The sequence below is a fragment of the Manihot esculenta genome, chromosome 12 (genome assembly GCF_001659605.2).
Source record: "Manihot esculenta cultivar AM560-2 chromosome 12, M.esculenta_v8, whole genome shotgun sequence".
Classification (NCBI taxonomy): Eukaryota; Viridiplantae; Streptophyta; class Magnoliopsida; order Malpighiales; family Euphorbiaceae; genus Manihot; species Manihot esculenta.
The window spans coordinates 34,161,085-34,175,421 of record NC_035172.2 but is presented as its reverse complement, the minus strand read 5'-3'; the positions used below and the strand labels follow the sequence as shown (position 1 = coordinate 34,175,421).

Genomic DNA, 14,337 nt, shown 5'->3' with positions numbered 1-14,337 from the left:
AACTAGATGGTAAATTATAAGTACCTATACCTTTTAGGTATTCTATTAGAGAGGGTTTGTATTGTTAATTTATTATTGACAATTAATAAAATTTGAGTGTTTGTTTTTCTTCTGTTGAGAATTTTTTTTTTCATTAGACAACTTGTTTTTCTGACCTTAGTATTCTTTGGGAATGTATTTCTCATCCCTTTGTTCCTATTGGTTCTATTGGTTGTACATCGACACCTTCCATAAAATGAGAATTTCATCTGAACTTCTAATAAGGAGGATATTGCAATATTTATATTTCTCTTTTCTTTTAACTGTTACAAAACTATGATACAGATTGTCTTCTTCTAGGGTTGTCTTTGTGGGTTAGTGGATTACTTCTCTGCTGTTCTTCACTGGTGCCATCCCCTTCTACTTTTCTATTGAAGAGAGCTGATTTCCTGATCTTTTTCCAACTGAGAATCCACCCTGATAAATTTCTATGCTTGCTATTTAGCTTTGCATATTCATGTTGCAGCTCAGAGTAGTCTTTCTGCAGTTCTGCCATCTTTTCCTTTACATTCTCAAGTTCTGATTTCAGGGTCATGATCTCTGTTTTTGTTGATGGTTGAGTCACCTCATGCTCTGAGTTATTGCCACTTACTGCTGGCTCTTTTCCTCTCATTGCTGCCCTCATTTTTACTTGCTCTGAGAACAATACCTGCATGTCCATTTCTCTTGCTAAGATAACAAATGTTAATTTGTTGAACTTCCTACTTGTGATTGCTGCATTTATTGGGGTTGTTCAGTAAGTGTTTTTTTGGGCTGATATCCTTTTACTTTTTGAGTGAGATGCTTAGGGATGCATTCTAATTAGTTGTTGTGAATATTTCTACTTGTAAGGCACTTTGATGCTTCCATAATTTTATTAGGAACTGTCTTTAGTTTTAGGTTTTAGATATAGCTTATTGCTCAATATCTTCAACTTTGTACTGTGAGAGTGCTGGCTGTAATCAATGAAGGAAATTGTTACTGCTATATCTGTTTATTGACATATTGTCAGTTTTTGTACAATAATTGACATGGTCTTAAATGGAAAATATTTAAAAAGAATTTGAGAAAGGAGCATTTTTAAGATGCTAGGCTCAAATTTGTACATGTAGGTGGCCAGGGTCAGTAAAAGGTCGGAAGGAAACTGGGAAGTAACAAATGGCTATCTTTTGGATGATACAAAGGGGTGGGCATTATTTGTTTTAAACTGAAAACCAGACTGTTGCTATTTGGGTTCTTTTGTTCATTTGTTTTGTTATTCAGTTCAGTTTTAGTGTTCAAGGCTTTATTAATTTGGTATCCTTATCATAGTAAAAAGAAAAAAAATGAGCCAAATGCACTGGATTATATTGACTTTTTACATAGATATTGTATGTAAAAATGTGCTTTAAATAAAATCCAAACCGGGCAGAATTACTTCTGTTTTTTTGTTTGATTTGGTCCACAGTAGGTCCTGTTCAAAATTTTCATCTTAAGAAATTCTGGTTTATTCAACATTGCTAGATTTCAAAGTGAATAAGAACACACTGACCAAATGCTTCCCCGAATTGATACATAGATTTCAGTAATAGACATTGTTATCCAAAGTTAATAGTTTTGGCATCGGATTATTGTGTTGTGTATTAAACTAGTTATCTTTGAAGGTCGAGGACTACTGCAAATCCTACTCTTTTGTTTTGGTTTGGTCTATGGGCTCTTTCCAAATCTATCAGACAGATGTCACAAAATAGATTTGTGTATTTACAGAAACTGTAAAAGGACTTGAGGTAGTGACAACTAATTGTTTTGGCTGTGAGTGAAGATGGAGAGAAAATTATATGCTACAAGCAAAAGTTAGAGGTAAGGAGGAGTGCAAACATGCCATTTACAGAGTTGATAAAAAATGTGTAATCCAATAAACCCGATATCACAAATCTCATGTTGGTTGTATCTAGAAAATTTTAAGAGCTTGTGTATGGTCTTGTGGAAGGCTATGGGTTTTGTTGGCTTAGCCTCTGTAGTTCTGACTAATTTGTTGATATTGCTGTGATTTCTTCTTAACATTAGCAATCCAAGTTTGACTTGTTTTTTCTTGTAATATAAGTTATAGTCTAAACTCCTGTTTGATGCCCCTTAATACCCATTTGGGTCCTTTATGCCTTAATTTACAGCTGGTTGAAAGTAAATTATTATAAATAGAGTGCAAATTTCATAACAAGCTTATCTGTATGATGGAATTCATGGTCTAGAATTGTTATAAATTTACCTGAATCACAGTTCTTAGAGGCAACCTGTCATTTTGTGCAGCATGCATGCACGCATCGAGTGATAATTTCTCGCAGTTCATAACTTTGCATATCTTTTTCCGGTCATGCTCGGAGAGTGAAGGATGTGTCTGGAAAGGATATCAAATTTTTAGGCTTTGTAAGTTTGCTTTATCAAAAGTTTGATTTTGAGACACGTAGAGAAATAAAGACAAACCTTCAGGTAGGTATCAATAGCTCTATAAAGACCGTCATCACATGTTCTTGCATTTTCTGGTAGTGCTTCTGCTAAAACTTGAAATTTGGTGATTGAAAGATTTGGGTCCCTTGCAATCTCAGCTAGGTAACTATCCATGAGCTTACTGACATTTGATTTGCCTGATATTGGTTGTAGTTGGTGCTGCTGCTCTTGTTCATGCATCAAAAAGTATTCAACAATTCGTTGTACCACATCTATGTCGTGCATTGTGCGTTGTTCTTGTTGTCTGTTGTATAAGTTGATGACAATAAATAAGTGTAAAAAGATCTAGAGAAGTTCATTTTACTTATTTCATGTTTTAATTTTTATGCATAGTGCTGTAGGCAAACAACCCTTAAGGAAAAAGAGAAGGTAGAATTCTCACTTATTCATTTTCACTTGATCTTCAGTTTTATAATTAGGAATCAAAAGATCATTCACGCTGGCATTCTCCAATGTCAGCCCCACTCTCTTTTCTAGCTCTGCAATTAAAGCTGATGATGCTGAATACACTATGGCCATCTTTAACATCTTCAACAAGAACTTACATGGGACAGCTTCTGGTTGAGGAGGAAGCAGGCTTACTAGGCTTTCAATAATGGTCTTTTGCTCCTTGTTGTGTCCAACGCACTCATCTTCATTCTTCCCGCTCAAGATGCTGAACTGCAATTCATTTTTTCCATACCCATAACCTCTTAGTCCTTCTACCTCCACATCCATGCCCGGCAACCATCTTGTCGCATAGCACATTATGCATTTACCAATGATTTCTGGTTTTGTTCCCTTCGCTCTTATTGCAGTTATAATCCTCATGAAGTGATCAATCCTAAGACCGGCTACATCATCAAGCCACCATCCTTCTTCATTAACTACATCTGCTATTGTTGAATTGTCTCTAGAAGCCTTCCATGCAATTGAGTCGCAACATCTTCTAACAATTTGTAGATTTTCTGCCCATGGAGATAAAGCTTCGCAAGATTTAAGAACAGTGATGGTATCTTTCCATGAGGAAAGGACAACAAATGTGAGGAAAGCTTCGGTCTTTGAGATGAGGTTTCCATCTTCAAGTTCTTCACTCATCTCTAGGAATTCTGATGCACATCTTATTGCTGCTATGTTGTGGGGGTTTAAGTCTAGTGGGAGGCCATAACAGAACTTTAGAATGACTTCGAATGTTTCTGGTCCACCTGGGAAGTTTTCTAGCTTAAGTTCGTACCCAAAATTTGAAATGGAAGGCTGAAGTTCTAGATGGCCTATGTAGCCACATTTTGATACCAAGGGATACTGTTTCAGGAGAAATGAATGGATGAGAAACCAATGAAAGTTTACTGTTCAAAAATATCACTTAATATGGCTGTATTCCGAGTCTAAAACAAAGAAGGTAGGTTTGTTGGTGTGTATTGATGATTCAATGGCTGCCGATTAAGAATCTTTAGCTTCATATATTTAGAATCAATTTTCCTGTTTATTTTTATGTGACATTTGTACTTTGATTGATAGAGGTAAAAGAGACAAATCACGAATAAGAAGATATGCATAGATAAGGAAAACAAATTCAATGATGAAGTGTACTTTTGTTAATTTGTGTTATGACTGATTTATATTTTATGATGTATATTCAATTTTGGATATGCATGTGGAATAAACATTATATTTCCTTCCTTTTGTTTCCATGAATTAAGCTACTGTAGGTGCACAATTCAATTTCCATATGGGAGTTGGGGAATCTTCTAAGATGAGCTCCAAAAGTGCTCAAGCAAAAATACTTTGTAGTTTCAGCAGTTCACTAGGCAACTCTCTCATGTCGTCTATATAGAAGAAGCTATTCCTTCATGCATATGAAGACTACCAAGATACTGACAACACTAGAAAAATATTTGTTAAGAGTGACAATGAAATTTAAGATTCTATACAATATACAGAGAGTGATGCAGCTTTTCCTTGTAGTTATTCAGAACAAAAGAGAATTTGAAGATCTTTTAAGGAGACAGTCAAATGGTTGAAATTGGGATTCCCCCTTTTTTCATGGTGTGTATAAGGCAGTCGCTGAAGGCTTGGTGGCACAGATGTTAGTGGAGTCTACTAGGTCTTTTTTTAGCTCAAACGGATCAACTTGTCAAAAGACTCAAATTATCAGCTCAGTTTCCAACTCTACTTGATCTGGCCTGATGAATAATCAGGTCTGGAAAGGCCGACTCTTTTAATTTTTTGCCTTTTTTGTCCTAGAGGAAAGGATTTTAGTTTTACAATGGGATTGTCTGGAATGACTACAATCAAGAATAGTGCAATGGAGAAGTGACTTTGTTTTGTTTAACTTGTGTTTGCAAGTTACCTTGTGGACAGTAAAAGTGATGTCTTGAACTTGGATTGATAGATCTGTTGGAATTTGGGAAGTAACATACCTGCATGATTCCATAAGCATAGAGAAAACAAAGAAACATAAGCGAATGTTTGTATAAAATACTGAATGAAAGAAGTGATGAGATGTGTGCTGAGATATTTTAACTTTAGCTTAGGCATTCTCTAGAAACAAACACAATTCTTATAGCTGTCTTTCAATCAAATTCTAATCACTGGGTTGAGAAGGCCTGAATCATGGTTAGTTAATTCAATCTGTACCAGGAGTGTTCCTTTTTCTCAAAGCTTTCTGCTAAAGCAATGACTTTGGTGGGAACTATGATGCTTCGATCGTAAAGTTGATCCATGTCGGAATCGCTCTCTGAGCTCTGCGGTCGAGTTACTGGAAGAGATGTCTTCATGGCGACTCTGTAGCTGCTGAAAAACAAAGTGATAAAATTCCTTATTAGATGATGAAGGGAGCATGAAATGAGAGTAGTAGGGACTAAGTAATAAATGTGAGAAACAAGTATGTGGCTGGAATGGGACTGCTAGCGTTACGTGAGCTGGTGAGCTGATGAGCTTAGTATTTTGAGTGATATAAGTGCTTATATATATTTGATAGGGATCACTCAGATTGATAGAAAAGAGAATGTTGGCCCTGATCTATCAATTTTCAACCACGTATTTGAGCAATGAACCAATAGATCATTGTGTGGTTCTAATCTCAAACCTGAAGGTTACTTTCTAGCATTTAGTGTGTGTCATGTATGTCACATTTGCATGCCCCATAAACAGTGTAGAACTACTAGTGGAGCAAAAAGGGTATGTATTCCTGGGTTTATGTTCAAGTTTGTGAACCACAAGCTTTCTTTATTGGGCAATTCTTTACTTCAGCTGCTTCTCTGCCATACTTTGTATCTAACTGATATCCCACTTTGTTTCTGCTCTCAATCTGTTAAAATTGAGCAGGGCTGAAGGACTTCTGTGTTGCGTGGAAGAAAATTTCATCTCCTAAAAGAAAATATGTGATGGATTTCCTTTTTATAAATTCAATGGAAGTATAATGGTAGGATAACAATTGATAGATACATAATGGGAAGTAACAATTGCCATTTTTTCGTTATTAAAATGAAAAATTAATTATTTTATCTGATAAAATTCACTAATTAGTTTTATTTTAAAAAATATTTTAAAATATTTTTTATATTTAAAAAAAATTAATTTATGGACTTCTTAAAAATTTGAGAGACTAGCTAATAAATTTTTTAAAACTATAAAAATGGTTAAAATTAATGAAAAAATTAATTAATAGATTTTTTAAAATATTGAGAATGTTTTAATTTATATTTTAAAATAAAGAGATTAATTAGTAAATTTTAATATATTATAGAGATTAAATAGTAATTTTTTATTATAAAATTAAAAATTACATATCAAATAAATAAAGAATCTCAAACTTAAAGAATCTCAAACTTGGGAGGTTATTTATTTTCTTACACTTTAAAGTTGAAGAAACGCTGATGGAATTTTCTTTTTATAATATTTTAGTAAAAATTTATTCCTCGTGTCTGATATATAAAAAGATGAGCGCTATTTGTTTCATATTATGATTTGGCTTAATTTGACTCAATAAAAAATTTACAAAATCTAAATATAGTAAGAATAAGCAAATTGACAACTCGTTCTTGATTTGATAAGTTTTAATACATAATCGTTTCTTATTGGTGGATTGATTCGTCCGATTAATTTTCTAGTTTATGAATGTTCGTATTTAATTCATAATTAGATGTGAAGTTTTGAAATTTATTAAAAATATTTTAATTAATTGAGGATGAAAGTTGAGGACTCGAAAGAAAAAAAAATGCTATCCTAATCTTGATCATAAATGGAGATGGAGATTTGAGTTATTGTTGAATTGTACATGTATAAATGGGTTTTTACAATTATCCTTGATTACAGTTTTTTAAATTTCTTTTATTATTATTATTATTTATAAAAATTTTTATTTTAAGATGGATGATAATATTTTGATATCTAGAAAATAGAGTTTATATTGGTCGTGTAAGTTTAGATGGAGAGGAAAACGTTTCTCCCCTTTATCCCTTTCTCTTTTATCTGCTAGTAATGTCTAACCGCCTCTCTGTTACAATGTTACATGTAATACCCGGCTAGACTCCGGCATCGGAATTCCTACCGTCCGGCGGAATCTTGGGTGTCGGGACTCTCTAGAAGGGTAAAAATATATGTTTTTCTAAAATGTTTTTACATGTTTTATGGTTTTAATGAACAAAAAAAATTGAGTTTTGAAAGAAAAGTACCAAGGAAGGAAATCCAGGTTTGGCCACCGAACATGGTAGAGTTTTGGAGTCACCTGTGGTCCCCGAAGGTGGTCTGGCCAGCCACCTATAAAAGGCCCCATGTCCGAAAATGGGCGAGTTTTCTCCTCCATTTTCGGGCAAGGGTGAGTCCATGCCCTTCCATGATTAGTTTTAATGTTTTCCTTTAATCCCTTCAAGTTTTTAATAAGTTTTAACTTGGTTTTGAAGATTTTTGAGCTAAGATCGAAGTTGTGAAGCTTGGAGACCTCCGGAACTCGTTTTCCCCAAATCTCCAAGTTGGGTCACGCTTTCTCTCGATCTTCAAGAGGTAAGCGTCGATCCTCACCTTCTTTGATATTTTAAGCAAGTTTTATGAAGGGTTATGGGGTAGAGATGCATGTTTAAGCTAGTTGTAAAATTGTTAGGGTTTATGTAGATTGGAGGAGAAATGTATGAAATGTGATGCTATGTTGTTGTTTGTTGGGGTTTAGGCTAGTTTTATGCCCCTATATGCTTGAGAATGTGTATATGCATGTTGTAGAATAACTAAATGCATGTTTGGAAGGTTTTGGGAGGCATAAATGTGCATGAGAGGCTGAGTTCTGCCATTTTGGAAGAACTCAGGTTCGGCAGCCGAAGGCATGTTCGGCTGCCGAACCTGCCTGTGGAGGCATGTTTTGGCCGCCTAAGCTCGCCCCTGAAAGTTAGACTTTCGGCTCTGGAGGGAAGTTTCGGCCGCCGAACCTGCCGCCGAAAGTGCACGAGTTTCGGATCTGGAAGGGACTTTCGGCCGTCGAAGGTGCATGACTTTCGGATTTGGAGGGGGGTTCGGCCACCGAAGGTGCCGCCGAAAGTCCCCTATCCAGCCCTTTCTTGGGTGTTTTGTATGCATGTTTTAGTGATGTTTAAGGGGGTTTTTGGGGAGATGTTTAGAGTTATGTTAGAGTTGTTTGGCACCTCATTCGAGTCCACTTGTATAAGATCGGACCCGAGGAACCAAGGAGCCCAGCAGTGAAACAGCTGCTTCAGAGTCAATTCAGAGTCAGCTAGAGGTGAGTAGAACTAACTAATCTTTTACTTCAAGAAATCAAATGTTTTAAGCATGTTCATGCATCATGGTATATAATAGGTTGATTGCATTAGAATTCACGAATATGACGCATTGCATTATTTATTGTGGATGTGGATGGACAACAGGACGACTCACTAGCCCTCTAGATTTTCATTGTATGTAACAGAAGTCTTGAGGAGCCCCACCGAGGGCCGGACACAGAGCTTATTGTATGTAACAGAAGTCCTGAGGAGCTCCATCGAGGGCCGGACACAGAGTAGATGGAATTTTGGGTCAGTCTATCCGTGATGTGATTTACTTGTGTTGTGATGCATTACATGAGAGCATATGATTATTAAATTGTTTTATATTCTGCTTACTGGGCTTTGTAACTCACCCCTCTCCCCTAACCCCAGGCTTGTAGGTCAAAGTCGAATCAGGAGATGGGCAAGGGTAAAGATGTTGTATATGTAATAGTTTAGTGTGGACATGAACTGTAAAATGATATAAAGTGTAATGTAATGTAAAGATTTGAGTATTAGTATTGTGCTTGGCCCTATGGTCTGTTGTAATCCTTTTTGTACATGATCCGTTTTAACTAATGTTTAATGATGATTAGATGTAAACCAAGCTTGGCATATGAGTTGTTGACCCAACTAGAGCATTTGATGAGGGCTCTAGTATGGGGTTTTTATGTATACAATTATAGTGCATGCACAGTTCAAGCTTGGTAGATGAAAATGTATGATCATGTATGGGATTTTAGCAGGTACATGATGTATGTTAGGCTTGCTACGGGTCTCGGCGACCTTAAGTCGATCTGGATCCTAGCGCCGGTAGCGGTCCGGTTTCCGGGTAGTTACATTACATGACTTTGACACTCATATCTATACGTACGGATATGTCAGAATTCCTCTCCACGCTAGACGGCCATTTAATTCTCCTGACACACATGCGGACAGGGCTGCGAAGCGATTCGACCTGCTTTTATGTTTTTGGTCACATCACTAGACTGAGCCTTCTTCGGAAGGGCTCACGTGTGAGGTCTGTCCGGTCTAATTTCTCAATTGGGTTGAGACATACAATTTTAGCTGGTTCACTTTAAAAAGGGTTTGGTGGACTTAGACCTGTCTTTCTCATTAGGATTTGGTCTTATCCCAAGTATAAAAAGTCAGCATTCATCAGATAGTGTGTTTGAAACATCCTTTTAATATTTTCAATATTTGATGTGATCAAAAAAATACATTTTTTTAAAATATTGAAATAAAAAGCAGAAATAATGTTCTTTTCAATAGCTAAAGGATATAACTGTCATTTTATATTATGTTTGAAATAACTAAAGGAAAACGCTGAAGTTTGTATTGTTCAAACATTTTGATAATACTATAAATTGAAAAAACAAAAATAACATTCTTAACATAGTATAAACATTAAACACTAAAAAATAATTTTATTTTATTTTCCAACATTATGATTAAAAAGGAAAATATTTTTTTCTCAATAAATATTTTGATAAAAGAAAAAACAATAAATTATTCTGGAGAAAAAAAATCCAGCATGGATAGTATTGTTAAAGAAAAGTATATGGTGTGCATTTTAAGATAAATTTTATAATATGTTTTACTATAACTCTTGCTTATAGTGAATTCATATGAATTCTACTATAATTAATAATAAATATTTATATATTATATATACAATGGTTTTATGAATTAATTTTTATATTTTAGATATTTATGAAAAAAAGATTTGGGCAATAGTGTAACGGCCTACACGTGAAACTAGAGATTTAAAGTATGAATGTTGCTTAGTTATGGGCACTTTTTGATCCACAAATTTCAAAATCAAAAGTTTATATAAATTTTCAACAATTTATAAAATCATACTTTAAATAATCATGAATTCTTCCAAGACTCTAAAGAAAGAGAGTGAAGGAGAAAAAGAGAGGGAAGGGAAAGGTGTCGTTTCTTTTGCTTGGCCGAAGGAATTATTAGCCTTTGCACTTCCTCATTCCCTAATAGGTTTTATTTAGATTTTGTACGTTTTGACCGTGTTTGGAGATAACAATGGTCAATAAATTTAACATCAAAATTCTATCATACTCTTCTGTGACTGCTCTAGAGTTATTCTAAATTATAAATATCATGAACAAATTTTTTTTCTCTTACAGTGATAAATTTTTCCAGACATAACGAATTTGAATGTGGATTTGATAATTTTAAGAGTTGTTCTTTGATTTTATTTTGATTTGTACCTTAATTTTGAATTATATAAATATGTTGTAAGTTTTTTTTTATGATATTTTCTTAAATTTTATTATTTTTTGAGTATACGATAAAAGTTTTTCGGTCGAAATAAATTTTTTATAATTTTTCCTTCTCCATCTTGTTGGAGACAATGTTGATATCCGCATGAATAGCCAGTACAATAACACTAGATGGTCCTGACTTGGATTGAGTTTGGTGGCGGACTTGAATTTTTTTTTTAAATACAATACTATTTGCCTTGTTCAAAAAAAAAATATTCCAAATATAAATATAAGGCTTTTATTTTTTTTTTTAATCAGAAGTTTTTATTACCTCGTAGAAGTTCAAACGACTTATAAAATCTACTCCAAACATGGTGTTATGGAGAAAACGGGAAAAATAATAAAAAATACAAAAGCCGTTTTGACTGGGCCGTGTCGTCGAGGTTGGCGGTTTCTCCTCCCCCGCGTATAAATAGCGTGAACTCAAAATGTTTCAAATCTGTTTGTTGCTGTTACCATTCTCGGAAAAGAAATTCTTTCAGATTCAGATCTGAAAACAAAACCCCACATAGAAAGATTCTGAACCGAAATGGCGACAGTGTCTCCACTGGCTAAATACAAGCTGGTGTTCTTGGGAGATCAATCGGTAGGCAAAACCAGCATCATCACTCGTTTCATGTACGATAAATTCGACACTACTTACCAGGTCATTTCTTCTCTTATTTGTTTATTTCTCTCATTTCCTGTTACTTCTCAATTCTCTCTATGTTTTTCTTGCCTATTTTTCCTTGTTTTTGGTTGAATTCTTCTTGTTTGTTATCGGAGAATTGGGTTCTCATTTAATTTTGATTGGAGCAAATTGAGGAATGCAATTGATTTTTTTTATCTTCAGATTTCAGATGGATCTGAATGAATAATTTCTTTTAAAAAAAATTATATTTATTGGAGGATTTGCTGGTTTAAATGAAAGATGAAATGGCCTGCTTGCTGGAGTATTGTTTAGATCTATTTCAGGGAACTGCTTATTGTTTTTAGTTTTTCTTTAATCTTATTATGAATTGCAGGCAACCATTGGGATTGATTTTTTGTCCAAAACAATGTATCTTGAAGATCGGACTGTTCGTTTGCAGCTCTGGTACGACCTTTTCTTATTGTCTGTTATTTGTATTTTGGAGAATCTCTTGTAGATTTTTGGTTGTATCTTTATCAGAGAAATTCTTTTGATTTTATTGTGATTCCTAGTCTTGTTAGTTGCTTTCCTACGTCTAGGATTGTGCACTCAGCACAGACAAAAAATGGGGAGAAAATGTTGAAGTGATTACAATCTTTTGTTTGTATTAAGGACGCAGTGGCTGATAGTCGGCATGCTCATGCAGGTTTAGCTCAATTCAGTCTCTGTTTTCTTTTTTTGGAAAATAACTTTTATATGGAAAGATATTTTCTGTCAAACAATTGCAGATTTTTTCTGTTCTTTCTTGCATTTTTCTTTTTTACCTCTTTGATCAAGAATCTCCTGTTGCTTCCCTTGCCTTGATAACCTATATCAGAATACCAATGTAATAATATATACTTCGATAATCAATAATGCAATATAACAAGCCTGAAATTGATCAAAGAGTTGTTTGTCTGTAGGGTGTTTTGTTTTTATTATAATGCTTTTCCAAGATGAAACCACCCTTGTCCCAAGGTAAATTATTGGTCTAAATTTAAGGACAAACATGCTTGTTGACAATGAACATTATTTTACATTGTTTCTTATGATGTCTGTGTCTTTCCATTTTGTTGCTGCAGTTCTGGTTTTTGAAATTTCTACTCTGTTTTCACAGGGATACTGCTGGACAAGAGAGATTTAGGAGTCTCATACCAAGCTATATCAGGGATTCTTCTGTTGCCGTGATTGTCTACGATGTGGCCAGTGAGTTGTCTTGGCTCAATAGGGAATACACGTTTCCTTGAAATTGTTTCTGTTAATCATTTTGATCTTGCAACATAAAGGATAACAAAATGGTTCTATGTACATGTGTTTTAACATCTATGACGACAAAGCTATTCATGTCTTAGCACTAAAAGAATAATCAACATAAAGGATAACAAAATGGTTCTATGTACATGTGTTTTAACATCTATGATGACAAAGCTATTCATGTCTTAGCTTTAAAAGAATAATCAAAATAATAAATAAATAAGACAGGAAACAACATTTTTCAAAGGTTAAAAAATTTTATTACTGATACTATGTACAAATAATAATAACAAAAAAGATATTGACAAGCATTTGCATGCAGATCCCTCCCATGAATCTGGCTTTGTCTGCAAAGGTGTTTGTGTAAACACACATTTTAGTTTTGATTTGTTGTACTTTGAGTTTGAGGATGGTAGTCATAATTTGTTAGAAAGGCTAAAATTTATTTTTTTTCCACACGTAATCTTATTAGCTTTGACACTGAACTGTAACCTTGCAGATAGGCAATCATTTGTGAACACTTCTAAGTGGATTGAAGAGGTACGAACAGAACGAGGCAGTGACGTCATCATTGTCCTTGTTGGAAACAAAACTGATCTTGTTGATAAAAGGTAATAACTTAACCGAGTGAAAACAAGATGATGAATCATGCCTTCGAAATGAATTTTATATCTATAAACTCTGGTGTAGGAATGAAAGATCAATGGATAGGTATCCTCCAAATACCACTAGAATAATAATTTGCTTTCCAATGTTTGCGTGCCTTTTCTTTAATTGTCAGTTTTTTTCATTTTGTTAATTCTGGATTATATCTGTTTTATTTTTTAATCATGTTATTTTATTGATTTAACAGGCAAGTTTCAATAGAAGAAGGTGATAACAAGGCAAAAGAGGTTGGAGTGATGTTTATAGAAACGAGCGCAAAAGCAGGGTTCAATATTAAGGTAACAATGTATTTTTCAATAATATGATTAAGCGGCTCTGTTCCTTTTAAGGCCACAGTAGTTATCATCTTATGCAGTTTGCTTGACCCCTTAGAGGATGATGTAGCTATGGCATTTAATTTTCCCTTTGTTTTGGTTCACATTTTATAGCTTCTAGTTTGATTTGAGGATATGAATTGCAGCCTTTATTCCGGAAAATCGCTTCTGCCTTACCGGGAATGGAAACACTTTCTTCAACAAAACAAGAAGACATGGTTGATGTGAACCTTAAGCCCACTGTGAATTCATCCCAGAGTGAGCAGCAAGGAGGAGGTTGCGCATGTTAGAGATACTGTATTCTATGAAAATATAGAAAATGAAGCATTTTCAATACTCCATTATACCCCCAATTGAAATTAAAATACACGAGTAATGGTGATTTTTTACATGAATTTCTCTGACACCAAGAAGATATTTGCAAGAGACTGATGCTATTTGTTCAATATATCATCAGGCTTCAAGCTTCTGGGGGCAGAAAATCCACAAGATGGTAAATCGACACTTGATGTGTTCTTTTCCTCCCTTTTGCTGTGATCTTCTTTTCATTGAAACTCCTCCCTTCACTGTGATTATTCTTGAACATTATTCCTTTTTTTTTTTTCAAAAAAAAAAAAAAATTAGTATTCCTTTTTTTCTTTTGGGTAAAAATTATTCAATTAAAAATGCATAAACTTGAACTTTTTTTTGTTAATATTTAATATTTAATTTAACTTTTATAAAAGCATAATTATTTAGCTCATATATGCAAATGTGAGGTAAATGCTCTTTGACTTTTTCTTATACACTTTGTAAGTTAAAGTTTTTAATAATTACAATTTATAAAATTTAGTGTTCAAATAATTAACTTTTATAATGTTTAGGTATTAAATTCAGTCATTAATTCTCATAGAAGGAAGTTCTTCAGTAATCCATTCTGTAATTGGAGATTTCATTAT

The 14,337-nt window shown here is 34.1% G+C and overlaps 2 protein-coding genes across 4 annotated transcripts; one reads left to right on the top strand and one right to left on the bottom strand.

Annotated features, from left to right (window-relative positions):
* Positions 1–233: 233 nt before the first annotated feature.
* On the bottom strand, positions 234–5,413 carry LOC110627900 (BTB/POZ domain-containing protein DOT3). Of its 3 annotated transcripts, none has more exons than XM_043948928.1 (6): positions 5,119–5,413; positions 4,832–4,901; positions 2,885–3,783; positions 2,479–2,746; positions 2,264–2,392; positions 234–708 (listed from the first exon to the last, which is right to left on the bottom strand). In XM_043948928.1, exons 1-6 carry the CDS (start codon positions 5,256–5,258, stop codon positions 667–669), a joined length of 1,548 nt encoding a protein of 515 aa, XP_043804863.1. In that variant the 5' UTR covers positions 5,259–5,413; the 3' UTR covers positions 234–666. The 3 variants fall into 3 exon arrangements, with proteins under 3 accessions (XP_043804863.1, XP_021629975.1, XP_021629976.1); XM_021774283.2 differs by having other exon boundaries at positions 234–688; XM_021774284.2 differs by having other exon boundaries at positions 234–688; positions 5,006–5,262.
* A 5,428-nt stretch (positions 5,414–10,841) lies between these two features.
* On the top strand, positions 10,842–13,968 carry LOC110627931 (ras-related protein RABH1e). Its single transcript, XM_021774336.2, has 6 exons — positions 10,842–11,162; positions 11,521–11,591; positions 12,283–12,371; positions 12,919–13,030; positions 13,273–13,363; positions 13,546–13,968. Exons 1-6 carry the CDS (start codon positions 11,046–11,048, stop codon positions 13,687–13,689), a joined length of 624 nt encoding a protein of 207 aa, XP_021630028.1. The 5' UTR covers positions 10,842–11,045; the 3' UTR covers positions 13,690–13,968.
* Positions 13,969–14,337: the final 369 nt, after the last annotated feature.

Excerpts from the sequence above, each read along its gene's own strand:
- LOC110627900 (XM_021774283.2), bottom strand. The coding sequence starts at position 5,258 with ATGAAGACATCTCTTCCAGTAACTCGACCGCAGAGCTCAGAGAGCGAT. Across the intron at positions 4,902-5,118 it reads GAGAAAAAGGAACACTCCTG|GTATGTTACTTCCCAAATTC; the intron begins GTACAGATTGAA and ends GGAATCATGCAG. Across the intron at positions 2,393-2,478 it reads CTATTGATACCTACCTGAAG|ACACATCCTTCACTCTCCGA; the intron begins GTTTGTCTTTAT and ends TATCCTTTCCAG.
- LOC110627931 (XM_021774336.2), top strand. The coding sequence starts at position 11,046 with ATGGCGACAGTGTCTCCACTGGCTAAATACAAGCTGGTGTTCTTGGGA. Across the intron at positions 12,372-12,918 it reads GATTGTCTACGATGTGGCCA|ATAGGCAATCATTTGTGAAC; the intron begins GTGAGTTGTCTT and ends GTAACCTTGCAG. Across the intron at positions 13,364-13,545 it reads AAGCAGGGTTCAATATTAAG|CCTTTATTCCGGAAAATCGC; the intron begins GTAACAATGTAT and ends TATGAATTGCAG.